Source organism: Piliocolobus tephrosceles, chromosome 1 (genome assembly GCF_002776525.5).
Source record: "Piliocolobus tephrosceles isolate RC106 chromosome 1, ASM277652v3, whole genome shotgun sequence".
Classification (NCBI taxonomy): domain Eukaryota; kingdom Metazoa; phylum Chordata; class Mammalia; order Primates; family Cercopithecidae; genus Piliocolobus; species Piliocolobus tephrosceles.
In genome coordinates this window covers 13,079,992-13,091,420 of record NC_045434.1, presented here as the reverse complement: position 1 = coordinate 13,091,420, position 11,429 = coordinate 13,079,992, and the positions used below count along the sequence as shown (strand labels likewise).

Below are 11,429 nucleotides of genomic sequence, written 5' to 3'. Positions count from 1 at the left end.
AAAAAAAAAAAAAAAAAAAAAAAAAAAAAAACACAAAACATATTTTCAACAAAAACAGAATTTTGTACAACTGGAGAGAATTTTTTAATTGCTAAAAGTTTGTTTTTTCTTTCTGTTATATAAAGCTAATATATGTTTATTATGGAACACTTAGAAGATAGATATACAAAAAGAAGAAAATTAAAATCATCCATAATCTTAGCTCCCCCCCAGGTATAGCCACTATTAAATAATTGCTTGCTTTTTGTGTGTGTGGTTATTTTTGCTGTTTGAATAGGGACTGGGTTTCATCAAGTTGCCCAGGCTGGTCTCAAACTCATGGGCTCAACGATCTGCCCACCTCAGCCTCCCAAAGTGCTGGGAGGATAAGCCTGAGACACCACACCTGGCCTGCTTGTTTTTAAAAGAAAAAATACTACACAAAATTAATAAAAGTAATGAAATCAAAAGTCTATTTAGCCTAAAGCTTGAAGGGAGATAAAAAGCACAAGGCTATAGTCATTAAAACTCTTAATAACTAGACCTGGTGACCAGGCACAGTGGTTCAGGCCTGTAATCCCAGCACTTTGGGAGGCCAAGGCAGGCGGGCGGATCATGAGGTCAGGAGATCAAGACCATCCTGTCTAACACGGTGAAACCCCGTCTCTACCAAAAATACAAAAAATTAGCCGGGCGTGGTGGCACACGCTGTAGTACCAGCTACTCAGGAGGCTGAGGCAGGAGAACTGCTTGAACCCGGGAGGTGGAGGTTGCAGTGAGCTGAGATCGCGCCACTGTACTCCTGCCTGGATGAGAGAGCGAGATTCTGTTTCTAAACAAACAAACGAACAAAACCTGGTGTGGTGGCTCAAGTCTGTAATCCCGGACCTTTGAGAGGTGAGAGGATTGCTTGAGGCCAGGAGTTCAAGACTAACCTGTCAACATAGCACAGTGGCTCACAGCTGTAATCCCAGCACTTTGGGAGGGCAAGGTAGGTGGATCACCTGGGGTCAGGAGTTCGAGACCAGCCTGGCCAACATGGTGAAACCGTGTCTCTACTAAAAAATAAATAATGAACTGGTGTGGTGGCATGTGCCTATAATCCCAACTACTTGAGAGGCTGGGGCGGGAGAATCACTTGAACATGGGAGGCAGAGGTTGCAGTGAGCCAGGATCATGCCAGTGCACTCCAGCCTGGGTGACAGAGCAAAACACTGTCTTAAACAAAAAAAAAAGATAAAAAAAATTTAGTTGGGCATGGTGGCAGGTGCCTGTAGTCCCAGCTACTCAGGAGGTTGAGGTAGGAGGATCACTTGAGCCCAGGTGGTTGAGGCTGCAGTGAGCTATGATCATGCCACTGGACTCCTGCCTGGGCAGCAGAGCCAGAGCCTGTCTCAAAAAATAAATTAATAAATAAAAATCAGGGGGAAAAAAAGTCTTTTAACAACTACAAAGGTAACTCATTATTTTGGCTGAGTACTTCCCATCGTTAGTACCCACTGCCAGATATACCATTCTGAACACCAGCAAGGAAGGTTAACCCCTCTCCCCCAACCCAATTTTTATTTTGAAAAACTTCAAACCTATAGAAAAGTTCAAATTACCATTCAAATTACCTAGACTCACCAATTGCTCACATTTTGCCATATGTGCCTTTTCTCTCTCTACACACATACTTTTCTGTTGTTGAATCACTTGAAAATAAAATGCAGATATCATGAATTTTTAAGTATTTCAGCATGTATTTCCTAAGAACAAGGACATTCTAAGCGAAAGTAGTATTTTTTATGAACTAATCAAAATTTGCAATTCTTTCTATAAGGCTGACCAAGATAATGGAGTAGACTCCATAAAACTGTGGTTAGCTTGAAGCATTCAAGTTTATTTTCTTCCTCTTTGCTGCACCCCATGTGACTTTCTTTTGGAATACAGTTCCTCAACCTCAGCACCAATGACATTTTGGGCCAGATAATTATTTGCTGGGGCAGGTTGGGGGGGGTGTTCTGTGACTGCAGGATGTTTAGCAGAATCCCTGTCCCTTTACCCACTAGATGCCAGCATCACCCTACATCCAGTTTTAACAACTGAAAGTATCTATATACACTGCTCTGTGCACAGAAGGGAAACTGCCCCTGGTGAAGAAACACTGCTCTGAAAGAACAGGACCCCCTCAATCCAGATGGGGAGTATAATGATAATGACAGCATCTACTGATCTACTGAATTCGTGGCATGTGGCAGCATGTTCTAAGCAGTCTACACGTGTTAAATCATTTAGCCCCCAGAATAACCATCTGAAATGGAAGGTGTACCACCTTCATCTTAGAGGAGGAAATAGACACAGTGAGATTAAGTACCTCATGTGAATGAACAAACCAAAGAATGGCTTCCTGCAAAAACTGAGATCCAACACTATGTAGCTGAAACACTATTCTTTTTTTTTTTTGAGACGGAGTCTCTCTCACTCTGTTGCCCAGGCTAGAGTGTAGTGACGTGATCTCAGCTCACTGCAACCTGTCCCCCGGGTTCAAGCAATTCTCCTGCCTCAGCCTCCCGAGTAACTGGGATTACAGGCGCCTGCCACCGCACCCAGCTAATTTTTGTATTTTTAGTAGAGATGGGGTTTTGCCATCTTGGCCAGGCTGATCTTGAACTCCTGACCTTGTGATCCACCCGCCTCGGCCTCCCAAAGTGCTGGGATTACAGGTGTGAGCCACTGAGCCTGACCTGAAACACCATTCTTACAGTAAAAGGTAACTTTGATGGTACATACTGCACTTAAAAAGGAAAAAAATTCGTATGTGAAATTAATAAAAGGACGTAGGAAAACAGGCACTCTCATATATTGCTAATGATTGTTCACACTGGTACAAATTGCTAAACTCCCCTCCACGAAGGAATCACGTGACTTAAAAATGTGCATGCCCTTTGACCCAACAATTCATCCTAATAACCAGTTACACACATAAAACAGAGGTGCAGTGATATTTACTTGTCTTTTCCATAACACCGAAAAATTGAAACTCTATCAATACCCAAATACAGAGTTAAATGACAATACTTTCGTACAATGTAATTCTATATAGCCATTACAAATAATACAGCATATCATATCAAAAGACATTCGTGATATGTTAAAGTAAGTAAATTATAAAGTAGAATGAATGGCATAATCCTAGCAACTATATACACATAGAAGCAAAAATGTTCACCGTGATTATCTCCAAATATGAGATTCTAGTAGTCTTGTTTTCCTTTAGCTTATCCGCATTTTCCGTTTTTCCACCCCGTTTTGGTTTGGCTTTTATTTAAAAGTTGTTTTTTTTTTTTAATTTATTTTTTGACTGCTCTTGCGGAGCAGGCTACCCCATAAGCAGTATGCTGAGAGTAGCGTATTCGAAAGTTTTTAAAATGGAAGTTCATATACAAATGAAAAGGAGATCCCTTTGACAGAATTAACACATAGTTTCAACTACTTGTACTCAATTCCAAAGACCCCATAGTATGTTATAAAAATGTGTGGTTCCTATTGTTGAACAAATTGTGAATGGCACCCCACAGTCTGGGTAGGAAAAAGTTTCTTGGTTAGTCACCAGGACCGGTCAGTTGTCTAGCCTCCACACCTTAACCCAGCTGTGATGCTGCGGGATGAACTCTATAGGTGATCTAAAGTGAATTCCAGAGATGTCTGGGAAACTGACCCTGATTGTGGTTCCAGAGCACTGACTTCAGGAATGTACTCAGCCTAGTCTAAAACAGCCTAGAAAGGCTAAAGCTGATGAATGAATAATTTGTTCATGTCTGATCCTGATTCTGTCACCCTCTGCGACCATACTGTATGGCTTAACTCCAGGACTAATGAGGGCACCTGGCAGGTGAGGCGTTCTTTAGTGCATATCTACTTACGACTGGACCTAGAGGGACCCAGAAGGTGACAGGTATGTTTTCAGGCCATCATCCACAACTGTTTACCCTTTGGAGAAATTTTATTTAACTTGGAAATGTGACCCATCTCTGTCATTATCCTGTCTGCACTGACTTTTTTTTCTTTTCATTCTTTAGATAAGCAAACTATTTAATTTTACCCAAATGGTATATCTGTCTGGTCTTTCCATCAATCCACACCCAACACCATCCTTTGTCATTAAAATAGTTGTGCAGTTCTCTACTCCACTAAATAAACTATGGCAATGTGCAACGTTTTTCAAAAAGTGGTTTTGGAACCTCTGAGGCCTCATGAAGTCCTCAGGAGGTCTGAATACAGAGTGCTATGTTTTAGCACATCCACAGTTGGTCCCTTCATCTATCACTCTGGAGTGCTGCCCTGGTACAAGAAAATATCAAGCACCTGCCCCTGAAAACACATGCCCACTCCTATGAAGGACTGCATTGGTACTACAGTCTTTTCTTGCCATCCTGTACCTCTGGTAAGATGAACTGTTCCACGGGCTTGTACCACAGCTTGTTCACCTGCACACCACAGCTCGGAGGACTGAAGCGAGCAATGAAGAGGGCCTCCTACAAATTGGGAGAAGAAGACAAGAAAAAATACTTCATGTTATACCATTGCATATGCAACAAGTTTTCAAATACCTTACATCTTGGTCAGCTAAATCCACAATGGCCCTAACCACGGTCACTAACATGGTTCCACTGTGGTTTTGGCATCACTGGGTTTTCTAGTGCAGTCATGGTTACTAAATAACGATATTTAAGGTAATCAAAGTTGTCATGAAGTTCTCAAATGCTAAACAAAATCCACATAACCTTAAAAAAAAAACCCACCTTGAAAGAAAAAATATTAAGGGAAGTGAGCAGTGTTGTAAAATTAAGCCAACATATTATAGTGTCAGAACTCCCTCAAAGGGTTAAGACTAAACTGAAATACCACAGATTTTTACTGGAAACAAAAGCACTCAGGAAACTCCCTTCAAAAAGAATCTTCAGAAGAAAACATAAACAAAACAAAAAAGGGAATATAAAAGAGGACTGGGGCCAGGTGCAGAGTGGCTCACACCTGTAATCCCAGCACTTTGGGAGGCTGAGGCAGGCAGATCACTTGAGGTTAGGAGTTCCAGACCAGCCTGGCCAACATGTGAAATTCCATATCTCTACTAAAAATACAAAAATTAGCTAGGCATGGTGGCAGACACCTGTAGTCCCAGCTACTTGGGAGGCGGAAGCAGGAGAATCACTTGAACCCAGGAGGTGGAGGCTGCAGTGAGCCAAGACTGCACCTGGGCCACAGAGCCAGATTCTGTCAAAAAAAAAAAAAAAGAAAAGAAAAAAAAAGGACTGATTTTCATTATGTCTATTGTTTTCTTGGACCCTCCCATTTCTTCTAGGCAACATTTCCTCATTCTCATGCCTATTCTTATATATCAACTTACCATAGGGGAAACTTCTGTTAAGCTCTTAAAACCATGCAGGGGTTCAAAATTAAGCACATTTCAATGGATTATGTCTATTTCTTTCATGAACACCAGTTATTAGGAATGTAGTATAATAGTTTTTGCATTGTGACTACCCATGAACCCATTAGCATCCATCTTAGACTAGTCCTTTCTTGAGGACAAAGATTAACTCCTCCTTGGTTAAAAATATGGCAACTAAAAGTTACATCGACATGATCAAAATATTGTATGTCTGAACCAAACTACTTGATTGATAACTCGCACACTATAAATAGTTTTGTTTTTTGAGACAGTCTCACTCTGTCACCTAGGCTGGAGTGAGTGGTGCGATCATGGCTCACTGTAATGCAGCCTCAACCTCCTGGGCTCAAGTGATCCTCCCACCTCAGCCTCCTAAGTAGCTGGGACTATAAGCATATGCCACCACACCTGCCTATTTTCTTTTTTTTGAGACGGAGTCTTGCTCTGTCGCCCAGGCTGGAGTGTAGTGGCGCCATCTCAGCTCACTGCAAGCTCTGCCTCCTGCGTTCAGGCCATTCTCCTGCCTCAGCTTCCCCAGTAGCTGGGACTACAGGCGCCTGCCACCATGCCCAGCTTATTTTTTTTTTTTGTATTTTTAGTAGAGACGGGGTTTCACTGTGTTAGCCAGGATGGTCTCAATCTCCTGACCTCGTGATCCGCCCGTCTCGGCCTCCCAAAGTGCTGGGATTACAGGCGTGAGCCACTGCGCCCGGCCGCCTGCCTATTTTCTTAATTTTTTGTAGAGATGGGGTCTCACTGTATTGCCTAGGTTGGTCTCGAACTCCTGGGCTGAAGCAATCCATCTTCCTTGCCCTCTCAAAGTGCTGGGATTACAGGCGTGAGCCACTGCACCTGGCTAATAGTTTTCTTTAAAACTATATATACTAAGATAAACAAGTATATCAAAAAAAATCAAGATTAATTCTAATCTCTTGAAAACAGTGCTACTCAGAGTACTGCTATTTCAATTCCCTATCTGGTCTTCAGTATCAATGAAACTGTTAACTACAATCATACATGGACTCCTACAGTTGAGTAAGTACAAAGCTCTTCTCACTGTAATCATTATGGCTGGCATCACCAGCAGAAATCCTACTCTTCCCTCTGTCTTATATTTATGTCTACAAACACATCAACAAACTAGACAGATTATTTAGAGGAAGAACAGGGCAAATTACAAAAAAGAAATTTCATCTCAAATTTATTTGTATATTTATTGGTGAGTCTCTAACATTGTATTCACTGCTAATAATCAACATTAATAATACAAACACATTGTAAAAAACTGAACAGAGTTCTGTTTCCAGTAATATCAGACCAATTCTCCTATAGATAATAATTATGAACTCTGGATGAAACATAAAAAACAATGATTTGAAGGCACTGGAATTCAAACAAACAGGCAGAAACTGGAGAAGAATCAGTACTTGGAAGAAGGAAAAGGCTCCAAATATGGATCTCCTCCCTACCCCTCTTCTTGACTCTTTGTCTGAGGGTACAACTCTAGGGCAACTAGAAATTTGAGTGAAAATCTGTAGTCGTTCTGCTTGAAAATTAAGAGGACAGAGTTGGGGTAAACATATCAATTAATAAAAGGCGTGAGGGGGAACATCCCAGAAAGGAAAGGATCACAGAGAGAAAGAACTGTAAATTCTTCATATAAACTCTGCCCAAATCTGTGGCTGACTCATAAAATACACATTCAAGGCAGAACCCAAGTAGCCCATCCAAGGCCAAAAAAACTGAATAGAGATTTTAGCTGTTTCTCATTGAAAGTGAGACAATGTTTACAGTCTGTGTCCAGCCAATTAACTGCCTGCTAAAACAAACAAACAAAAAAACATTACTCTTTGAGGAATATAATAGGATCCAGAATATAATAGGATCTGGATGCAAAGATAAGGGCCAGGTGTGGTGGCTCACACCTATAATCCCAGCACTTTGGGAAGTCAAGGCAGGAAGATCACTTGAGGTTAAGAGTTTGACACCAGCCTGGGCAACATGGTGAGACCCTGCTCTACAAAAAATTTTACCAGTAGCTGGGTATGGTGGCACATGCACGTAGTCCCAGCTACTCAGGAGGCTGAGGAGGGCAGACAGCTTGAGCCCAGGAGTTTAAGGCTGCAGTGAATCGTGACTGGACCACTGCACTCCAGCCCAGGCAAAAGAGCGAGACTCTGTCAAACACCACCACCACCACCACCACCACCACCACCAAAACCCAAACCAAAAGACCTCCAAAATACTAGACACAAAACAGAAAAACGTTACCCATATTTTAGAGAAAAGATATTAATCAATAAAGACAGATGCTGAGATGACTCAGAATAAGCGTACACAGATTTTAAAGTTGCTGTTACCACTATGGCCAAAGCTGTAGAGAAAAATATTCTCAAACAATGAACACGTAGGAAATTTTAGAGAAATAGAAACAGTAAAAAAGAACTAAATGGAAACTGAAGCACTAACAAGTATAATATTTAAAATAAATCTAAAATAAAAAATTCATTGGATAGGCTTAACTTCAGATTTGAGATGACAGAAGAGTCACTAAACTTGAATACAGATTAACAGAAGTTATCTACACTGGAAAAGAGACAAAAACATTGAAAAAAATGAAGTCTTGTGATCTGTAGGACAATACCAAAAGATCTAACACACATGTAATTGGAATCCCAGGAGGAGTAGAGAGAGCAAGTGAAGTCAGAAAAGGTTCTGAAGACATTAATAGCTGAAAATCCCCCAAATTTGGTAAAAGACATAAATTTACAGATTGAAGAAACATGTAGCACACCTTGAACAAACACATAAAAAGCACACCATGCCTGGTGCGGTGCCTCATGCCTGTATTCCCAGGACTTTGGGAGGCTGAGACAGCACTTTGGAAGGCTGAGGAGGGCAGATCACTTGAGGTCAGGAGTTCGACACCAGCCTAGCCAACATGGCAAAACTCCGTCTTTACTAAAAATACAAAAATGAGCCAGGTGTGGTGGCATGCACCTGTAATCCCAGCTACTTAGGAGTGGATATAAATATGTAATAAACCAAATACAGAAAAACGTTAACTGTTGTAGAATGTAGTTAGTGGCTATAGGGTTGTTTATTGATTAATTCCTTCCAGTTTTCTTCATGTTTAAAAAACAGATCCTTCAAATATAATTCCATGCTACTCCTTCAGATGCATTCTGTGAACAAATCAGATTTCCCCACATATCAGGAACAGAGACACTTCAGGGATTTTCTGTTTTCGGTAAAATAATAACTTTTATTTCCTCTGTATCTTATTACAAAAAAGGTTTGAAGCAGTTATTAGCTTTGTATTACAGACTTTTACAGTTGGAAGAAAGAGGCAATAATACTCACTCATCCTAAGAATCCCAAACTTTTTTTATATCCATTACCAATTTTCGAAATTCCCTAGGCTTTAGAGAATTTTAAGTTGGAGATTTCTAATCTAGTCAACTCCTTCTTTTCTAGATATAGCACATTTATTTATAGATAATCTATCCCCAAACTAGTCTTATATCACACTAAAGTGTATTTAGTCAATAGGGGAAGAAAGGTGAAAGTCTCTCAACCATAGAGAATTATATAGTCTTCCAATCTACTTACTGTATGTCATAAAGAAACGTTGATGTTTTTGAAAAAGAAAAAAGAGAAAAAACCTGTACAGAGCAGTGCATACCTCTTGTTCTGCCTGATAAAGTTTGACAGTGATGTTCCTCTGGAAACCCACATCACTGGCATCATAGAACACTCCAAGACTGGTAATAACGATGGGGTAGAGAACTCGGAAACTCACGCTGACAATTCGATCCTCAGACAGCCCTGATGAAGAGTCTTCGGACAGACTGAACGCTTCAATTTCCTGATTCAAAACTAAGTAATGAGAACAGGTTTATATAATTGAACAAATACAATCCTTTGTTTTACTAGTAGGAAGTAGTGAAGTGGGCTTAATGCCAAAACCTAGGTAATCATTTGCTATATAATTCACAAATGGCAGGAATTTTTAAAAAATGCTTGAGAAAAATGGCTGCTTCTGCATAAACATTTTTGAAATTTAAGAATAAAGTTTTCAGCCACATCTAAGTAAGTTAATTATCAGAACTGGTTTAATAGCTTTTTGCATACATGGGTGCATATATATGTATAAATGCCACAGGAGATATTAAATTTAAGTCATCTATTTGGAAGGGTTGGATACATAGAAATAATAAAAACAGTACTAACTGTAGTCATAAATAATCAGTAAATTTGGTCTGACTCTGCAAATTCCAAAACTCCTACTTCTTGATAGGCAATTTAAAATATTTGTGATACGAGGCAATTATCACAGTATAAATAAGCAACTGAAGTCACTTCAAATAACACTGAAAAACTCTTGCTATACAGCATTGATAAAAGGTAAGCATATCAAACACAGTTTTGAACCACCTTCTATGTACCATTCCCCATCACATTTACATCTTCACTATTACCCTTGTGGTTGTGGCATTATTTTCAGTTTACATATTAAGAAACTGAGGCCCAAAATTAAGCAATTCACCTAAGGTCATAGAAAGTGGCAGATCCAGGAATCAAGTCCCATTTAGTGATTCCAAAGTCAGTCCCCTTTCCACTCCCCCATGGCTGTCTAATCAGTGCCAAAAGAGTTCTTTTCAAATAATTTTTCTTTTATTTGATTTATTTAATTCTGAGACAGTCACCCAGTCACTCAGGCTGCAGTGCAGTGGCATTAACATGGCTTATTGAAGTCTCAACCTCCTTTGCTCAAGGGATCCTCCTGCCTCAGCCTCCTGAGTAGCTAGGACCGCAGACACACACCATCAGGTCTTGCTAATTTTCTGTAGAGATGGGGGGGTCTCATCATGTTACCCAGGCTGGTCTTGAACTCCTGACCTCAAGCAATCCTCCCGCCTCAGCCTCCCAAAGTGCTGGGATTACAGGCATGAGCCACTGTGCCCAGCCTTCAAATACATTTTCTAATTACCATAAGTGAACCAGAATACATTAAATAAAGCAGTTCATAGGCAGGGAATATCAGTGCTGCTTTAATAATATAAAACCCTATTTTAAAAGATTATATCAAAGTTCTTTGTATCTTTTAGAGCTGTGGTTTTCAAACTTTGCTGACTACACAACCCCATCAGTTAAAAATATTTGTACACACACCTATTTACTTACAAAATATATGCATATATTGTGGTAAGTTTACATATTCAGTATTAATAAAGATTGTATTTTCTTATTTTCAGATAAATAGAAATTCTAAGCCTGGGCAGCATGGCAAAATCCTGTCTTTACTAAGATACGAAAATTAGCTGGGCTTGGTGGCACACATCTGTAATCTCAGCTACTTGGGAGGCGAAGGCACGAGAATTGCTTGAGCCTGGGAGGAAGAGGCTGCAGTGACCTGAGATTGTGCCACTGCAGTGCAGCCTGGGCAACAGAGCAAGACCCTGTCTCAAAAAAAAAGAAATTACATTTTCTTCCTATACTCTAACAGATCATTTGGATGCCTACATCAGACTTCCTAGAAGCTCTCTACACTCAGTAGATACTCAATAAAATGGGACTAACGGGAAGTGATGACTCTTACCTAATTACAGACATGAACAGCAGGGAAAAAAGGAAAAATACAGTTTTTTGTCATGGGCTTGGCAAGTATTAACCGGAGAGTCTAGACTGCAACATAATGGACAACAATACAATTTTTTTCTCTTTAAGATATTCAGTAAATAAAAGATATCCATAGGAAAAACCTCTTTATTAAAAGCAATAGGGCAAGCACATTATAATACAGCATTTTTAGATATTTTCTTATCTAAAAGAAATGTGCCTTGGGCTTCAAGTTACGTGGACACAGGAAATCCCGCTGCATTACAGTGCTATTAATCAACCCTTCTACCCCAGCCACAGTATCACAATGATTAATGCTAACCATGACCTTCCAGTATTGAAATAACCATAACTGCCTTTGGATTATCAAAAAGATAAGATTAGGTTCAATATT

The 11,429-nt window shown here is 40.0% G+C and overlaps 1 protein-coding gene across 2 annotated transcripts in view; it reads right to left on the bottom strand.

The window, feature by feature from the left end:
• B3GALNT2 (beta-1,3-N-acetylgalactosaminyltransferase 2) overlaps positions 1–11,429 on the bottom strand; it is a 62,476-nt gene that overhangs the window by 32,345 nt on the left and 18,702 nt on the right. For both annotated transcript variants that reach the window (XM_023216214.1, XM_023216216.2), the window contains 2 exons: positions 9,099–9,292; positions 4,401–4,496 (listed from right to left, as the gene is read on the bottom strand). In XM_023216214.1, coding sequence (XP_023071982.1) covers positions 4,401–4,496; positions 9,099–9,292 — 290 coding nt within the window. The remainder of the gene's footprint in view (positions 1–4,400; positions 4,497–9,098; positions 9,293–11,429) is intronic.